At 41.9% G+C, this 19,992-nt stretch overlaps 1 protein-coding gene across 2 annotated transcripts; it reads left to right on the top strand.

The window, feature by feature from the left end:
• Positions 1-1,197: 1,197 nt before the first annotated feature.
• Positions 1,198-19,207, top strand: LOC129830454 (sodium- and chloride-dependent taurine transporter-like). Of its 2 annotated transcripts, none has more exons than XM_055893031.1 (14): positions 1,198-1,563; positions 4,095-4,324; positions 4,538-4,672; positions 6,625-6,859; positions 7,824-7,956; positions 9,611-9,745; positions 10,587-10,690; positions 10,835-10,959; positions 12,446-12,558; positions 14,751-14,888; positions 15,804-15,906; positions 16,554-16,654; positions 16,839-17,009; positions 17,276-19,207. In XM_055893031.1, the coding sequence occupies exons 2-14, from the start codon at positions 4,096-4,098 to the stop codon at positions 17,429-17,431; spliced, it is 1,878 nt and encodes a 625-aa protein (XP_055749006.1). In that variant the 5' UTR covers positions 1,198-1,563; position 4,095; the 3' UTR covers positions 17,432-19,207. The 2 variants fall into 2 exon arrangements, with proteins under 2 accessions (XP_055749006.1, XP_055749005.1); XM_055893030.1 differs by having other exon boundaries at positions 1,198-1,442.
• Positions 19,208-19,992: the final 785 nt, after the last annotated feature.

A 19,992-nucleotide genomic window follows, 5' to 3' on the forward strand; every position in this document is an offset into this window, starting at 1 on the left:
ACACAACAACATGTGAAATAAGTCAAGTTGTATGAGTACTTTCTGAAGTCACTGTACTGCCTGAGCAAGTCATGATGTTTTTAAATTCGTTTGAGCTTTACACTCTCTGATTCTGTCTTTGATGCTTCTATCTCAGCAAGTCAACAGTCTGAGACAACAATGCAGTTTAATATTAACTTCTGACACTGTGGAATAAACTAAATCTATTCTCAGATATGCGCCCCAACATTTCCTTCATCCTCGAATGATATCAGGTAAAGTTAGGGGTCTACTGTTTCATATCTAAATTTGGCTTGACTTGACGCTGACTTGACTATCAAAGTTCCCTCCCTACTCCTCTGTTGTCTGCCAATTTGTAATGGAACACAAGACAAATCTCCACGCAACTCAATCACAGTATGTTTCTTCTGCAAATATCATGTGAGGTGACTACTTCTGTGTGTGCAAAAGCCTGCCAATAGCCAAGCTCTGTCCTCTTGTCAAAGGGATTGCGCAAATCCTGGAGTCAAGTTTAAGACTGTATTTAATTGCCACTACCATGCCAGCTTTTGTACACGTGACATCCTTGATGAGTATATTGTGTCTTAACAGAACAGGGTCAAATACAGCACCTATCCCGCTATTAGGCAACGTTATACAGCACACTGTACCTGGTTTAAGTTTCAGAGATAACGCGGCACAAGTTATGTCTGAATGGAGCAGAAGGCTTCCAAATACACCACAGACACACATAGACACTTCCCTGGTTATATCCGGATGCCCATTAACAACACTTTATTTATATTCACAAATAGTTCCCTTCGAGATGTTTGGAAGTCTTTGCTGTGATGTGAAATGACACATAGTCATAAGGGGTTATAATGGGAAGCGTCCCACATTCCGATGCTGCTATGTGGGTGTGGGACAATAAGACAGTAACATGGTCAGCCAAGCCAGTCGTCAGTCCCTTCGGTCCCTGTCCACCCACCACCTCTCACCCACATAATGATTTAAGAGGGGTCCTTTCTCCTGTCCAGAAGCTGTCCCATGAGGCTTGATTTCCCCTCCATGCTGCTGATTTCCCCTCCCGCCCTACCCCCTCCCTCCCTTGCCACCCTACCCTGTCATCTGTTTCAGTTACACGAAGAAGAGGTGCCTGTAACACATGCAGGGCAAAGCATTCAGCCCCAGTCCCTCAGCCCCAGAGGAGTGTGTGTGTGTGTGGGGGGGGTGGAAGTGGGAAGTGGAAATTTACAGTCCCGAGTCAGTATCTGGATAGTTGGTCCGCGGCTATGAGGCAGTGCCCAATCTCCACATAGGATTTAATTGTCTTTATCTGAGGGGCGGGCCTCGCTGTCAACTCCACTTCTTGTGAGCTGTGTTGGCATAAAGGCGTTCAGTACAGAGGAATGTAGACAGCTGAGAGAGAAGCACACTACACATAGCCACACCATGAAGGAAATGTAAGTCCTTGGAATTACTCGACTGGAATTAGAAAATAGCCTTACCTTAATATTTATGTCAAGTGATTATTAAGGTGTTTTGTTGGCTGCTTTTTTGTTTCAACTGAATAAGCAATTTCATGTAAGTACTTAAAAACCCTCGAATGAAAACATTTGAAATGTCTTTGTTGATGTTTGTGAGTGTGAAAATAGGAATTGAAATTCACAAAGACTATGGATTGCATTCGGTTCTTTCTGTCTGTTTACCTTTTTACGGGATCTTTCTTTGTGTTTGACTGACTATTGGATGCTAAGTTGGACATGTTTCCAACGCTGTGTTTACAGATAATGACAGTGTAGTGTTTTTAGAAGGGCTTGAGAATATCTGGTCATGGGTTCCTGGGTGGGCCACTTAGCCATCCCAAGGACGGTTTGCCTTAAGTCTTACCCAACGGCAGACAGCCTCCCAGCACCCAGCAGGTGAAAGCACAGAGAGACAGAGAGACAGAGAGACAAAGGGACAGAGAGAGAGAGAGAGAGAGAGAGAGAGAGAGAGAGAGAGAGAGAGAGAGAGAGAGAGAGAGAGAGAGAGAGAGAGGAGAGAGAGAGAGAGAGAGAGATGAGAGTAGAGAGAGAGAGAGAGAGAGAGAGAGGAGAGAGAGAGAGAGAGAGAGAGAGAGAGAGAGAGAGAGAGAGAGAGAAGAGAGAGAGAGAGAGAGAGAGAGAGAGAGAGAGAGGAGAGAGAGAGAGAGAGAGAGAGAGAGAGAGAGAGAGGAGAGACGAGAGAGAGAGAGAGAGAGAAGAGAGAGAGAGAGAGAGAGAGAGAGAGAGCTGATCCAGTTATGTAATAAGGTTTGCGAGTGGACGGCGGTTCATGTTGACTTGTCATGTATAACAGAGAGAACCTAGAATAGTACAGTGCAGAATGAGTCCTGAGCGACGCAGAGGAAAAAAAGAGTAGATGGATTGAGTAATGAGGGGCTGTGTTGTTGTAGCTCTAGCATCCTTTTAACAATTGAACAAAATAATAAGCAGTTATTTTACACTGCAAGACAAGTTCCCTTTTTTGTTAGACTCCAAAACAGAAGCACATATTGGTCACTGGTCAATGTTTCCAGCTTTGCATAGCATTTTCATAATGTGGTAGTTGTCTGTGAATAACTACAAGGTGTGTAGAGTAGTTTAAAAGCGTATCTGTTCTGTTTCTCACTCTGCCTGTACAGTTGCTACATGATGTTCCTGTATGGAGTGTTAGTCATGTGACATGGTGAATGAAGATACCTTTTTGAAGATTTATAGCTGCCTTTCAACTGAGTGTAGTTTGGATAGATTGTTCTGGTAATATGTACTTGTTGTAATTGTTGACAATATGTAATTGTATTGTCCAACTATAAATCAACTTTGAATAATACTGTCACTTTCAGTGGCTAAAAGAGAAACATTTACTCATTGGAGAATCATTTGTTCTCCAGCTATTCTTCTGTGAATATTTTTGGAAACCAAGCACATAGTCGACCGACTCGTAGGCTTTGGTTAGCAACGCAATACCCTATAACAGATTTCCATTGGAGCCAGCGAGAGTAAAGGGGAAGCCTTTGTTTCTGTTTCTGCCAACTGCACTTCAGTGTGGGACAGCCTCAAAAGGAGAGGAAACCTTACCCCGGTACACTGGTATATCAGCCTCACAATTAATCATAGCAGCTTTTTTCATTCTTCCTGTTTTATACAGCGCTATAAATTATATTCCAGCAGTAAGTAGTATTATATTCCATCAATTTGTGTCTTAACATGTCCAAGCAATTCCTTACCTTCTGCCCTGCCATGGGTTGGGTGTTTTACAGCCCTTTGGCACAGGCAGGGAAACGGCATACCTAAGACGCTAATGACAAATCTTGTCTTTCTTGGAAAGGATGTTTACAATATAAACATTCAGTGAACTTAAGCTGTGGGATCTTCCTGGAACCAAACCAAGCTTTCGGAAAACACAGGGATATCTTCTTCTGTAAATTTGGACTACGTTAGTCCAACTGCTCTAAGCATTAGGCAAATTATTTGAATGTGATTCGGGATATATATCTATGGTGGATATCATGAGTTTGTCAGTGTTATTTAAGATTATTTTTATTTTTATGCTCGGTCTGAAAGGCATACAGTATATCATGTTCAAAACTTTCCCTTAAAGTATAAAAAATAATACATAATCAAGATGTTATTAAATATGTTATATTATGCACATAGAAATGATAGTTGTACAGCATAACTGTGCGCAAGTGAGTAATACCATCAAGTAAAAAGATTTTACCATAAGTTATCTAGTCCAACCCAGAGGGATTTTCAATGCAAGATTGAACACAATATCCAAAGTGAAGTAATTTAAAAAGGACTGTGCCGAGGTAGTAGCCATACAGTAACTCCTGTTGCAGTTCTTATAGCTGAATAACTGTACCACACCATGGCTAACTATACAGCACATGAGACACCCTTATCATGCTAATGCGCCGTCCTATCTCTGCCTTATCCGGCTCAAGTCTCTCTCTATCTCCCCCTTCTTGCCCTCTTCCTGTTCGTCTCGCTCTCGCTTTCTCCTTCTCTAACTCTAACTCTTTCGCAATTTTTTTCTCTTTCTCCTCTCTTTTTCCTTCCCCTCGTCCTCTCTACTCTCAACCTCTATAGAATGGCACAGAAAGAGAAGCTACAAAGTCTGAAAGATTTCCACAAGGACACACTGAAGCCTTCGCCAGGGAAGAGCCCAGGCACTCGACCGGAGGATGAGGCAGAGGGCAAGCCCATCCAGAGGGAGAAGTGGGCCAGCAAGTTAGACTTTATCTTGTCCGTGGCCGGAGGCTTTGTCGGTTTAGGGAACGTGTGGCGCTTCCCGTACCTCTGCTATAAGAATGGTGGAGGTAGGCATTCAAATGAACATGGGCCCTTTCTCCATAGAAACAGGTCTTATTAAAATGGGCGGTCAATCAAGTTAGATATTTTTTTCCCAGCAACCTTCAAAGAACTCAACTCGGGGACAGCAATTACAGGATTTTGATTTGTGAAATGGCTGTGGGTAGGCACATACTGTAGACCCTGTAGATTAACTGTCTCTCTTTCTCTCCTCCACTCAGGTGCGTTTCTCATCCCCTACACCATCTTCCTGTTTGGTGGAGGCCTGCCGGTGTTCTTCCTGGAGGTGGCTCTGGGCCAGTATACCTCTGAGGGAGGCATCACCTGCTGGGAAAAACTCTGCCCCATCTTCACCGGTGATTCACCACACTTCCTATTGTCCCAATACCATTCTCCCATATTGCCCTTAGACCAGTCATCACCAGGGAAGGTAGGCAGGGAAGAGGACACGGTGTAAGCCTACTTGGGCATGGTGTGATGTACTGTAGGTGGAAGGTACTGTAGAGGAATTAGTGAAGAGCCTAAACACTGCAGAGTTTCCATTAGCGTTGCTTAGGCGGGGCCTGCTCTGTGCCAAGCCTACTCCGTGCCTGCTTAGTGATGTTGAGGTGTCCCTCGCATCGTAGAAAAAAATCTAAAATGAAAATGATGTTGCCAGCCCTTGATCTAGCCTTGATGTTCTTCACATCCTGCTTAAGAAAAACTACATCCAGTGACAATACCCAGCCTGTGGTTGGCATTGTTGTTCTGACTGCTCTTGCATAACTCACTAACAACATCCAGCAGCACTGATAGTGCTGTCTGTCTATGGGTTGCTTGCCTTCGTGTACAGACATTGTGTTCTACTGAGGTGTCCCTCGCTGGGTTCCAATAGGTAATTGGACCAGACTTACTTCATTCATTAGCCGGCTCTGTGATGTGTAAAATACATTATTCAGAATAGCACAAGGAGTAGCCTAGTCCCAGATCTGGATGTGCCTCAGCCAATTTCTCTGACTATGCTTTTGTCTTCACGAGGATTTGACTGAAGCACATAAACCTACTGATCTGGGACCAGGCTAATTGAGGATTGCCTAATCTACATTAGAGACTGGACGTCGTCAAACACCAAACATTGAACACTCACCAAACATTGAGACTGGCCTATTTTTGGCAGGTAAATACATACACACCACATATTTTCAGCCTTGGGTGTGTAAAGGAATGCTGAGTTCTGTGTTACCATGGAGTAGAGAAGAGTGAGCACTCCGTAAATGACCTATCGATGGGATCTGTGTGGGTCTGATGAACAGACATTAGCATGATGTTGTTATTGCAGTCCTGGTGTCAAGTTATGGCCCAAAAACGTATCTCCTTCTCAGTCAGGGTCCTGCCATAGATTTTCACTGTAATATACTATAGGAAGACCAGTTCTATCATGCAGACCAGTAAGTAGTGAGACAGCTGAACATAACAAAGCAGCAATAGACCCCCTTCAGATGTTTTAACACTCTAGTGAAGGCTCCCAGCCATGAGCTGGTATTCCATGAAGCCGGGAGGGACTGGTAGAAAGAGACAGCTGAAGACAAGGGCTGGGAGTGCAGCCGATCTTTAGCGGCTGTTGATGAGCTTGAATAATCAAGGAGTGCTGAGGCAGCTGTCTGTCTGACTGGCAGGGTGTGTGAACTGGCACAAACATGCACGTGTGCGCACGCACACACAGTCACAAGTCCGCACACGCGCACACACAGACTACAGAGAGACAGACTCCCACCGGTGGCCTATAGGTGGCTTCCACTATCCCTCTTAGTCTTTTTTTACACATTCAGAAGGCCTGCCTCACCCACCACACACACAACCATGGATTCATTTGTCTAACAGTTTGTCTGTGGAATGTGGGGGCTGAGAAGGGAGGAAAGGGGGAAGAGGCGGGAGAGAGGGGGTTACCGGAGGTGACAACAGTCTAATAATAGTTCAGAGGAGTGGAAGAGTACAGGGGATTTCTGTATCTAGGTGGGGACCAATGTCATATCTAAAAATAACATACAAACACTAAGGTCATTATAATTGTAGTTAGTACACTCAAGCCAGGGAAACATCCTCTCTTTGAAAAAGGAGCGAGCTGAGTTGTGAACCATCTGAGTCAGTAGATTTGTTTCCATTGGTTATATATAAATCTCCTCAAAAGGCACTAGGTCAGTGTTCACTGAAGTGCTTCAGCTCCAATGTTGGCTTTACATTTTGGCGTTTACAAGGGGATTTAGTGTCACGTACTGTCGCCCCTATGACATTGTATTGCTAGGGACTACATTTTTTCTCTTCTCTGTAGGTATTGGATACGCCTCCATTGTGATCGTCTCTCTCCTGAACATCTACTACATAGTGATTCTAGCCTGGGGACTCTACTACCTATTCCAGTGCTTTCAGCCAGAGCTGCCATGGGCCAAATGCAATCAGCCATGGAACACAGCCCGGTGTGTGGAGGACACATTCCGCAAGAACAAGACCCTGATGCTGGCTGCCAACATCACCAACTTCACCTCCCCCGTCACTGAGTTCTGGGAGTGAGTACTCACTGTCCAACAGCTGGGATAACTCTGTTCTGACATACACGCAGACAAACACACACAGAGAAAAGCAGAAAAGCCTACACACAAGCATACACAAATCAATATACACACATGCAACCACACACACACACACACACACACACACATAAACACACACACACATTCTGTCCACATATACAAGGTCAAAAACAAACTCAAATAAAACAGACAACATGAACACTACAGATACTGTACCTCTTCCTTGTTTGCAGTAAACATATGTTTGGATTGGCTACATTTCCAGAGCAGAAAGCACACTGAACTTGAATAAACTCCCTGTTCAGTCATGAGGTTCATTATATCTTTAAATTGGATCTTTCACTGCACTATATTTGGATCAATGGATAATATCGTTTTCCTTTCCTTTTAAAAGTACTGCCAATATGTGTCCTCTTGGGGAGACACAATCACTTAACTTCAAATCCCAGTTCAGTGTAAAATAATGCTCACTTACATTTGGTCCACACAAAATCCAACAGCTTAGATTATATCTACTTTCTACCACATCCATGGGCCAGACACTGATGAGGTAGAATATCCCACAGAAATATAACACATAGAATGAAAATAACATACTGTCATCTCTTAATATTCTCTCAGGGCACAGCACATTCAGGCGGAGCTAGAGCAGAGGGGGGTTTGTGAAAGCTTAACCTCACCAGATACATTATTTCCCCATCATCAAATCGTCTGTCTATTTGCTTTTCACTGCTTTGATGTTACCGCGGTTGGCATGAAACCTTGGTCAGGACCCACAGGAATTATGAGATGTCACACTTCCCCTACTTTAACAAAAACGAAAAAAATGTACTATACTTTACTGCACCATGCAGGGGTCTACATAGACTTACAGTTCCATCAGAGCCTCTCCCCAAAGACCGTAATTGACCTGTATCCTGTCTGTTCCCTCCCTCCTAAGACGTAACGTGCTGAGCATCTCTTCTGGGATCGACGACATCGGCCCCCTAAAGTGGGACCTAGCCCTGTGTCTCCTGGCAGTATGGATTGTCTGCTTTTTCTGCATCTGGAAGGGAGTCAAGTCCACTGGGAAGGTTTGTAGAAGCTTGCTGTGGTTGTTATCAGACTTGTTTGCAGTCTCTAAAAAGAGTGTTTATGCACACACCCAAAAAAGGGAGATTTGATAAGTGGACAGAATCATTTTTGGGTGGACAGGTTAATGGATTACGTTCAAATGGTTACATAGTTCGGCTGAATGAAGGTTACTGCCCCCCAATGAGTCCCACCGCGAAGCTGGCGCAATATGGACTAACCCCTTTCAAGCATTGTGTTTTGACCTACAGACGTCTGGGTTGTACCATTGGATTAGTCTATTTCTCCTGAATCAGTGTGATTAACAGGGGCTGAGAGAGAGTGGTGTTTGTGAAACAAGTGTGGAACCTGAAGGGACCCGGGAGCCAGGTCTTCTTTACAAACATTTCTGTAGTATCCGAATGGTTTGAGCTACAAATTATTAAAAGCTATCTATGAAAATCGGAGACTCTCACAAACCAGCACATAAAAACACTGTATAGCCTAAAAACATGGTTAAAACGATCATTTTCATATCATGGATAGTCAGTCCTTGCATATATAGCATAGTTTATGGATTTGAGCGTGTTTGTATTTCTCCAGCCCCATCCCTCAGCTTTTTACTGAAACTGTGGTGGGGATAACACATTGTTAATGTTTCAATTAAGGATTTGGTGCAGTTCTCTAGTGAGCAAGTTACTTTTGAACCATGTGGTCCCGTGTGGCTCAGTTGGTAGAGCATGGCGCTTGCAACGCCAGGGTTGTGGGTTCAATTCCCACGGGGTGACCAGGGTTCAATTCCCACAGGGGGACCAGGATGAATATGTATTAACTTTTCAATTTGTAAGTCGCTCTGGATAAGAGCGTCTGCTAAATGACTTAAATGTAAAATGTAAATATCAACCAAAACTTCTGAAGTGAAGAACAAAATTCTTAGTATTCTTAGAAAACAAAAATGATATTGAAAGCAAAACAAACCCAACAGTATTGACAGTAAAACAAAATATTGCAAAGAAATTAATTGTAAATGGATGCAAAAAAAAATTATCTTTAGTGATTAAAAAAAATATATAACATAATTAAATAAAACACATCCCTCTTTTCTTTTACCTTGGCCTTTGCTTTGGCTGCCTTTTTTCCAGTTGCAACTTTTTGGCCCATTCATTCCAGCAACATAGCGCCTTGCATCCCACTGCTGGTTTGCTTTTGTAGCTAAGCTGGGTCAATACTGGTTGGTCCCTGGATGGGACACCAGATATAGCTGGAAGTGGTGAAAAGAAACATGAGAAAAAATAAATGTCACAAAAAATGTAATGAGGGAAAACTGTGTGAAAAATGTACATTAGTATCTTCACACGTGTCCGAAAACCATGTCTGACTGTGAAAATCATATGAACCACGTGTGTTTTTTTGTTGTCGTTAAGGCTGCCCTACGGAGTGGGTAGAAGTTACCCCTAAACTAACCACAGACTGAGGAGCAGATATTTTCTCATCACCTTATTGATGGGGGATAGTAGATCTGTAGTTGGGGGCAACTTCTACCTAAAGCATCCTCTCCAAGATCCATTCCATTACGGAACCTTTACATCAGCAGATGGAACTATCTCTGTCCCATTGCATCATGGAAACTGGACATCAGCTAATATGTCTCTACCTCTCTGTATCTGTTTTTTCTAGGTGGTGTACATCACAGCAACTTTCCCTTTCGTCATGCTTATCGTGCTGCTGGTGCGTGGAGTGACTCTGCCAGGGGCATCCGAAGGGATCAAATTCTATCTCTACCCCAACCTGACCCGCCTACAGGACCCAGAGGTAGGAGCGAGAACCCAGTATCCTAATCCCCACCCCTCTACCCATCTTTACTGTCTCCGTACAGTCCCCTCCGCCCACCCCTAATGACCTTATGCCACATCAATGCCTATCTGTTTACTTACACGTCTATCAGGACCTCTTACTGATATCGCTACATCGCAAAGTCATCTAGACGGCGGAAAAGGAACCAGTCCACAGCCGTTGTTAGGTCTTAGGTCTGGTTGACTTATTAGTGATACTATAATTGAGAGAACATGTGTTCACAATGCAAAAAGCCGCTAGAACTCGCCAATCTTCCAGGTTTATGACATAGTTCAATTAGCTCCCTCCTCTGGATTGACGTGACTAGCTATGCCTAGCGAACCTGAAAAAGTTCCATGACAATCATTTTGCAACATCATGTGCTTTTGGATTGTTTTTTATTACATTCTCTGAGCCAAAAGCTAAGAGTTACTTTTGTTGGATAATTTCGATTTGCAGCATGGCATCCCACGTGTTCTTTTTGATTTCCGATGTTATAACAATAGAGTGTTCAGTTTTGATGGAAATGTTCCTTTTTTTCCCCCCCCAAATTGTATTTGCGATCGCAACATGTTTCATCAAGTAGCTATTTGTCTTAGACTCAGAAGCTTAGTTCGTTTTGCATTCAATTAAACGGAGATAGAAAAAGAAGTAATAAAATGCTTAATCAAATTAAATGTCAAATCTCATCACATTAGGTTAATCTAACCCAATTATGTCCCAGCAAAGATGAAAAAGGTTGCCAACCAAGTGACCGGAAGTGTATGATGAATGGTGAACTGAACAGACTGGCGTCATGTTGTTGCTGTTGCTGCCTCAGGTGTGGATCGACGCGGGAACCCAGATATTCTTCTCTTACGCCATCTGTCTGGGGGCTATGACGTCACTGGGGAGCTACAACAAGTACAAATACAACTGCTACAGGTGAGTTTCGTTGTCATGGGGACGGGGGACGGCTGTAGTAGGAGTGAGATCAACTCGTGTCAAAGGCGGTTGGTTAAGAAAAAAATGGGAACTTCGGTTCCGTCTGTGTAAATTAACATCCTCCATGATATATGTGTGACATAGGGACTGTTTGCTGTTGGGAGGCCTGAACAGCGGTACCAGTTTTGTGTCTGGCTTCGCAATATTTTCCGTCCTGGGCTTCATGGCACAAGAGCAAGGGGTGGACATTGCCGATGTGGCAGAGTCAGGTACGAGGGTCAAAGGTCAACAGTGAACATAGCGGTGATGGTGGGCACTGCTGAAACGACAATGAACGACAATGCTGAAATGTAGTGCTATCGGCAATTGCACACTCCTTGAATAAAGGCCTGAAAGAAAGAGACGTGTTGCTTTTTGTACGATGTGTTTTCCACAGTGAATTTGGCCCTGGTTGAGTGTTGTGCCGTGTGTCTGAGCTACTGCTGAACCATGTAACGCTGGGTTAAATAAAGAGCCACTCTAATCAACCATACTTATAATCACAGCTGTACTCTACCATCCACAGCCACCTGGGCTCAAAGGCACCAGGTGGGCCAATCTAGGGTTTCAAATCTATTTATGATATTAGTGTTTAAAAAGCGCGTCCCCAGCGCTAGCGTCACTGGGGACGCTAGCGCTGGTGCCTTTGACCCCAAGTGTGGCAAGTGTGGATGTATTCAATTAAGAAATTGTCCAGAGGAGTTGCTGTAATGTCCAGTAAGCCAAAATAAGAAAATCTTGGGCATTCTGTTCCAATAAAATTGGTAATTGTTATAATTTGTGTTATAACAACCAGTGCTCACCACCAGTAAAAATAGTTGTTGAAAACAAATGTGCTAAGTATTGTAATGTAGCTGTATGTTAAGTACTTTACTGTATTGAGCTGTGGATCCCTGAAGTGGAATCTAGCTAGCCCAACATGATATTATATTCCATGTGGATTTCGAAGGAGATGCGTCTTCTTTAAGCGTGCCCGCTCTGTTCAGTTCAGTGTTGCTAAACAACAACCTGGTTTAGAGAGAACCTGTTTCCATGTACTTTTACTTGAATTATTACGAATAGAGAATTCTATTGTGCTGCGACTGTTATAGCTATGTTTATGTCAATTGGAATGAAAGAAAATAAGTGGTTGATCAAAGTTTTCTTAAATGCTATAATTCATGCACATTTATTGGAAAAAGATTAACTTCGAAAATAGGTCATATTTGCAAAAAGGTTACACTAAATGTAAATTGTTGTTGATAACAGTGAATAATAATTACAAAAATCTGTGCAAAAGTTCATGTGTTATTCTGCCTGGATGGACTTGGCAAGATTTAATGATAGTTTGTTGAGTTTGCTGTCATTTCGTATATGTTCAAGTGCCCTTGAAATCCTGTTGAAATAGCTTTTGATCAAACCTCTACCTGCTTTGACAATATTTGTTTAGCCTGTAAACTAATGCAGGATGCTAGAGTCACACACAGCATATGACCAGTAGCAGATACTTAATGGATAGTTCCTCCACCTACCTATCCAGTCCCTACATAAGACAAACCTAAAGCATACAGAAAGGTTTACCACTTAGTCTCTTCCAGTACTGTAAATGCAACATTACCATTTGAATGTGTTTAGTTTAACGTTTTTACCCCCCTCATTACCGTCCAAGCTCAAATTAGATGGATTGGTTCATTCTCTTCTCCTTCTCTCCCCCCTGCCCTCTCTTCACACCTCTAGGTCCTGGCCTGGCCTTCATTGCTTACCCTAAGGCTGTGTCCATGATGCCTATGCCCACGTTCTGGGCTATCCTATTCTTCATCATGCTTCTGCTACTAGGCCTCGACAGTCAGGTCAGTACTAAAGCAGTAACTAGTATACACTTCTATTGGTAATACGGTACTTGGTACATGTCTCTAGTTTCAACGACCCTGCAACAATATATATCTACACTGTACTTACACTATGTAGTTAGTGTATCTACATTGTGGTTATACTATGCCTATGTCGTTACAATGTAAATATATAGGTAGTCGGGACACATGCAGTAGTGTAAAGTATACTGAACAAAAATGTAAATGCAACAAGCAACAATTTCAAAGATTTTACTGAGTTACAGTTCATATAGGGAAAACAGTTGAGAACTCTGGACATTACAGTGAACTTATAATAAGATACAAAATCCAGACAAGAAGCAACCCAGAGTGGAAAACAGTTAAACCATGTCAAAACAGTTGTTACATCTTGAAGGCTTGAACGTAAATAGTAAATCGTTTTTGTAGAAGTATGTGAACCAGTAATAAATCAGTTTCTGGAAATAATTTAATAGATAGAACCAAACAGTTTAGTCTCATAGCTTTCTCTTGAGGTGTCCATTGCAGGCCAGACTCCCGAGGTGTTGACTAAGACGAACGGAGGCGAGGCCAGGGAGGCATCAGTGGGGTTCTCTCACTATCACATTTCCTGCTTCCAAGTGTAATTTTACTTTCTGCTAACTCGGTCCTCCTCATGGCCAATGACATCTCAGCCAAACACCAAATACTTATGCTTCAAGTACGGTTATTTCCATTGGCAAGCAGATCAGTGGGAGAGTGAGTGGGCATCATTCTTGACCACACATTTTACACAGATTAGTGGTGCTGAATACAGTATTGTTTCATGGCTCTTATGTACATGCCATAGTTATGAGGAGAGGTCTTGTTATAGGATGTGGAGAGAAAAACACTTTCAGTGTATGCTAAATAACACGGTTTATTTCACTAAATCAGAGAAGTGTGACTCCAGATACATTTCCACGACAACAACAGCAATGCCTATAAATTATTCAGCCAATGGCATTATAACTGGATAAGCCCGAAAAGGAGAGGGTTTCCGTGAAGAAGAGAGAGAGAGAGAGAGAGACGTTGTTTTGCATGAAATAGCCAATTGGAGGCCCAGCCAGTGTTCCCAAGAGGAGCCTTGTATAAAATGTCTCATTGTTGCACAACAGAGACAGCAGTGATTCTTTAGTCTAATCAGTGATTTGAGGAGGAGGAGAAAGTCCATGTATGGAGGCAAACTTTGGTCCCACATTTCAGGCATTTTTCCGTATTTGGAACCTGTGTACATGCTCATATAGTATGTGCTCGATTGACAGTTCATTAGGTACACCCATCTAGTACCGGTTTGGACTCCACTGTGCCTACAGAACAGAGAACAGCCTGAATTCTTCAGGGCATGGAAACGTTACTCAATTGGTGTCAAGGGACCTAACCTGTGCCAGGGAAACATTCCCCACACCATTGACACCAGGCAGGATGGGGCCACGGACTCTGGACTCTTCTGCCATCAGCAAGATGCAACAGGAACCAGGATTCGTCGAACCAGGCAATGTTTTTCCACTCCTCAATTGTCCACTGTAGTTGCAGCTTCTTTTTTTTCGCTGATAGGAGTGGAACCCGGTGTGGTCGTCTGCTGCAACAGCCCATCCGTGACAAGGACTGATGAGTTGTGCGTTCTGAGTTGATGTTCTGCACACCACTGTTGTACTGCGCTGTTATTGGCCTGTTTTTGTCCCGCTTGCACAATTCTAGCCATTCTCCTTTGACCTCTCATCAACAAGCTGTTTTCGCCCACAGGACTGCCGCTGACTGGATGTTTTTCGTTTGACGCACCGTTCTCTGTAAACCCTAGACACTGTCGTGGGTGAAAAGCCCAGGAGACTGGCCATTTCTGAGACACTGGAACCAGCGTGCCTGGCACCGATGATGATACCACGCTCAAAGTTGCCCATTCCAATGTTCAATCGAACAGTAACTGAATGGCTCGATGCCTGTCTGCCTGCTTTATATAGAAAGCCCCGGTCCTGTGGCTCACTGTCTGTAGAAGATAACCATTTTCGTGAACGGGGTGGTGTACCTAATAAACTGGCCAACTGAGTGTAGGCTGTTACTTTATCATGTATTTAGCATTCAGAAGGCCTAAAAGCAATAACAATTACAATGGTAATGGCCATCAGCGTTCTGGTAGGACACTATGGTTAATGGCTTTCTTTATGTCTCCCCAGTTTGTCGAAGTGGAAGGACAGATCACCTCCCTGGTGGATCTGTATCCATCAGTCCTAAGGATCGGTTACCGCCGTGAGATCTTTATAGCTGTGATGTGTTGCATAAGCTATCTTCTGGGACTTACCATGGTAACAAAAGTAAGTAGACTAACAGCACTTCAGTGTAACTTTATGCACTACAGGTTGTTCTTACCTTACAATTATTGTATTAGTCCTTGACATACTATAATTTCTGGGACCATTGCAATGAAAGTAAGTTCACCTACAGCAACAGGTTCATAATTATTGTCACCCTTGATAAAGATGAACAGAAAATACTGTGTAAAATAAATAATTCAAATACCTAGTTATGTTGTATGCTTAAACAAAATGGGAAAATAATATTATTATACACTAATACAATTGCTCAGAGAAAGAGATTTTGTTTAAGTAATAAAGCAATTATATTAGTGTTTGTTATCCTAGCAGGGGAGGGTGCTAGATTATTGAAAACAGGGGTGCCAATCATTTTGAACCCTATCTTACTTGTTGAACCAAATCTCTTTCTCTGAGCAATTGTATTAGTATAAAATCATATTATTTTCCAATTTTATTGTGCATACTGTACAATTTAGCTCAATATTTGTATTATTTATTACTATATTTTTTGCTCGTCTTTATCAAGGGTGCCAATAATAATGAACCTGACAGTATATGAAAGACCTTGAGATTCTATCATTGCAATTCAGGTTAGTGTACAAAATAGATAACACATGACTTTTTCCACATGCTTTGCCGTTGTCACACTTTTGCAACCAAATAGGGGGGATTCGACTACCGAGCTCTCATAGCACATCCTGTGTGTTTCGCATCACGAATGGAACAATTTGGAATGTCATTTTCCAGTTAGCACTTCACTTTTACTTCAATGACATCTCATCACCTGTTGAACTCTCCTTTCATTTGGCCCAGTGCCAGCATTCGTATGAATCAACCACTTTTTCCTATCCATGACCAACCCCATCTCTCGCCGTCTTTCAGGAAACTAACTTTCGCTTTCTTCGTTCTTTTCAGGGTGGCATGTATGTGTTTCAACTCTTCGACTACTATGCAGCCAGCGGTGTGTGCCTTTTGTGGGTGGCATTCTTTGAATGTATTGCTGTAGCCTGGGTTTATGGTAAGTTTGTACCTTTTTGGCCATATGAAGTGTTAAGCCCACATTTAGGAACAAACGTTATGAGTCTGTTTTATAACGGGGAAAACAGCAGCGACGCATGGGTTATGGCCTCGCTTGGAGTATGACAATAGCCTTGCTGTTCCTTTTCACGCTTATCGTAAAACACTTCAATTGGCTTCCACGTATGTCCCGTTGGCTTCTATGGACTTCTATTGAAGACAAATTAAGAACTAATGCCACCTTTATAAGGAAGAGGTGAACAGGAGCACAGCAGGCCACGTGTCTTATCTAGAGGTGTTGTTGACAGCGCTGTGACGGACGTTGCCATTATTAAGAGAGCAAGCATGCTGCTTTTGTAAATACTTGTTTTGTAACGGTTAACAGTAAGCTAAAGCGAGATTGTCCATGCCATATGACTTCATGGTGATGAGGGTGTTTATAGAGGCGATGATGGCGTCACACCCTGTACTGTAGCTCTTCTCGTGGTCTAGAGATTGGATACTGATTCTGTTTTATAGTTGATAGTGAGATGTCACCCTGTTTTACCTTGAGAAAATGCACAGGTCTCATATGATGGTTGACTTCGCTGCGTTTGAGACTAGGAGTGTGTCGCTAACAACAAGTATGTTATTTTGTATTATTGACAGGCGCTGATAATTTCTATGATGCAATTGAAGACATGATTGGCTACCGACCTAACCCGTGGATGAAATGGAGCTGGACCTTTATCACTCCCGTCCTCTGTGCGGTGAGTATTCAACAGCCTAACACTCTTAATGTGTGTTCCACAGCCTTCCACTGTCATAAAGTGTTAAACAGCCCAACACTGTGGTGCTGTGGTTTTGAAAACATGAGGAACCTCTTGGATCCGAGTGAAGACGTACCGTGAAATAAGCGATCATGTCCTAAACCATTTTTCTTGTTGTTCCCAGGGTTGCTTTATCTTCTCATTGGTGAAGTACAAGCCCCTGACCTATAACAAGGTGTATGAGTACCCAGACTGGTCTATTGGCCTGGGCTGGTCTCTGGCCCTCGCCTCCATGATCTGCATCCCCATGGTAATGGTCATCAAGGTCCTCCAGTCCGATGGACCGCTTATAGAGGTACGCAAACACAAAAAAATGATGCTAGATAGCTTCTAGTTGTATGAATACAAACACTGCCTGAAAGGGAGTGCAGCATTGTGGTAACGGCATGCAGTATGCAATTGCGTAACTTGTATTATATTGCACACATGATATAAGCCGTCTACATGATGCAGTATACCATGTCACGTGGCATGGTACAAGGATTTCTACAGTGGCCTTTTTATCATTGCGTTATTTTCATGCCATGTGGCTCATTTGACATTCTCCTCTACACCCCACAGAGGATTAAGGCAGTGGCGGCCCCAGTAAAGGGAGGTGCGAGTTCTCGCCCAAAAGAGTACAGCGTGAAGGGCAGCGAGCTTACCCAGCCTCTGAACCCCAATGGGGACAACATCCTGATCAAGCCCACCCACACCATTGTAGAAACAATGATGTGAGCACTCTCTGTGAGAGGAAATACTGATTGGCGTGCTGTCTAGGTTATTATCATTTATTTGCTAACTTTGATAGTGGTAGAACCAGGTTTACATTGTTCTATATATCCGCACTAGGAATATTCTGGTTTGGTTTCTATGATAATGATTAAGAGTTTTATATATATAAATACACTGTATATATTGCTGTTGGGTTGTTTTTTTATCTTGGTAATTTTTTATCATATTGTTGTTGGCGATGTCAGTTTGGGCAGTATTTTGACATAGAACTACATGTTCTATGTTAACTACCTTTCTGTTGATTGTGGAACATTTTCACTCAACAAAAATACAGTAAACTGAATGTGTAACTAATCGTGTAACATGTTAGGTAGCAAACTATTAAGATAATATCCTTACGTTATTGTGGCAGTAGCCTTGTCTGACGCCATTTGTTGTGAGATGCAACTGAATGAACCTTCTCTGCGCTAGCGGCGGACGCCAGCCACTCACACCTGCTGGTAGAGTAGCCATCTGTACCACCTAGGCTGAACGAGCGTTGGGCCATTAACCGAAAGGTCGTTGGCTCGAATCCCTGAGCTGACTAAGTGAAAAATCTCTCGGCGTGCCCTTAAGCAAGGCACTTAACTCTAATTGCTCCTGTAAGTCACTCTGGATAAGACCTAAATTACTAAAATATAAATGTAACATGCAGTGTAGATATAGTAGTTCATAGGTACGTCCTTATGGTTACTATGGCCCTGCCCAAATACTGTACAAAATGTTCCCGGAAGGATAATGTGTTCTTAAAAGGGAGGTGAGAAAGTGAAAGAGAAAAGGGAAGAAGCATTTTAAGAGTATTTGTACATTGCCTAAGATCGTCACAGTCAGTCCCAGTGGATTTATGGAAACTTCTTTTTTCACTTGAGTTTCACCTTTATTTTAGTGATCTGTTATGAGAATTGTCACAAGACCCTGCAGTTACATTTGCAACATTCATTTCAAAATAAACCCCTATATAGCTTCAAACCTTTTTGATATTGTTCATATCTATCCGTTCAAACATGAGCATTATACTCTCACTCACTTATTATAAATATAAAAAATAAAATAAAGGTGGAACATTGTCAATACAACGTTCTGTCTCTCTGTGACTAAACCTGTGATAGTTTTGAGAACCATCATTTAATTGTAGCAAAAAAATATAACCTTAACAAAATGATTTAAATGTTTTGAAATAATAGTTCTTTCTCCAGTGATCTCATTTTAATCGCAGTAATGGTCAGTAAATAACTGTATCATACAACATTTCCATCAGACTCAATTGTATTTTAGTATTTTACTTGTTTGTGAATCACGTATGCCTTTTTGTATTAACAATTTTATACTGTCATTGATGACCCATTTCTTCTGAATACAGTCAACAATTCATATTTAATATTAAATGTTATGAGCCCAAATGAAATTTGAAGTGTGTAATATTCATCAAATAAAATGGTCTATTACGACTCAAATTATTTCAGTTTAAAAACCGATGTAAAAATATTAAACATGATATGTGACCAACATACAAAATTTGAACGTCTAAAGTTAAATTGAGATTCCTTAACAAAAAGCATGTACATGAAAATCCTCAGTACAGTGTTTGGTCAACAAAATTCCTTGTCCAGAAGGCAATAAAAAATTGTAAAAAAAATACCTGTTGGAAAATAAAGTGTATTTTTGTCTAACATCCATCCCCCTTTGAGATGCACCTTGCACCATCTCTTCCTAGATTGAAAATAAACATATTTTTCTTTACATGTCTTAGAGTGAATTATTCATTTGTTCTGTGAGAGCATTTAAGGGCCTACTGGCCTGTTTCTTCTGGCCTGCTTCTTCCTCATAAAGACAGCTACAGTATAAAAACACCCCACAAAAAAATACTATAGTATATTATGCTATAAATACCCTAGTATTCACTGTAGTGTTTTTGCAGACTTTACTATAGACTAACGTTTGCGAAAACACTACAGTGAATACTTTAGTATTTTCTGTAGAATTTATAGTTAACTATAGTATAAATATTGTAGTAAAAGTAAACTGTAAAATATACTATTGTAATTAATGTGGTGTTTTAGCAGATTTTAGTATACTGTAGTATATACTGTAGTGTCTTTGCTGAATACAATATACTGTAGTATTTACTGTAGTGTTTTTGCAGAATGCAGTATACTGTGGTATTTACTGTAGTTGTCACGATCGTCTATGGGTGAGAGAGAGGACCAAGGCGCAGCGTGTGCAAAATACATTCTCTTTTATTTCGAGAAGGGAAAAACACGCAACGAACACTATAACAAAACGAAACAAAACAAGCGATCGTGAAGCTATAAACGTAAGTGCACACACAAGCTACAAACGTACAACATAGACAATTACCCGTAAAACCCCAATGCCTATGACTGCCTTAAATATGTCTCTCAATTAGAGACAATGAACCACAGCTGCCTCTAATTGAGAACCAATCTAGGCAGCCATAGACATACAAACACCTAGACAAGACACTGACCCATATCCCATACAAAACCCCTAGACAATACAAAAAC

Source organism: Salvelinus fontinalis, chromosome 31, assembly GCF_029448725.1.
Source record: "Salvelinus fontinalis isolate EN_2023a chromosome 31, ASM2944872v1, whole genome shotgun sequence".
Classification (NCBI taxonomy): Eukaryota; Metazoa; Chordata; class Actinopteri; order Salmoniformes; family Salmonidae; genus Salvelinus; species Salvelinus fontinalis.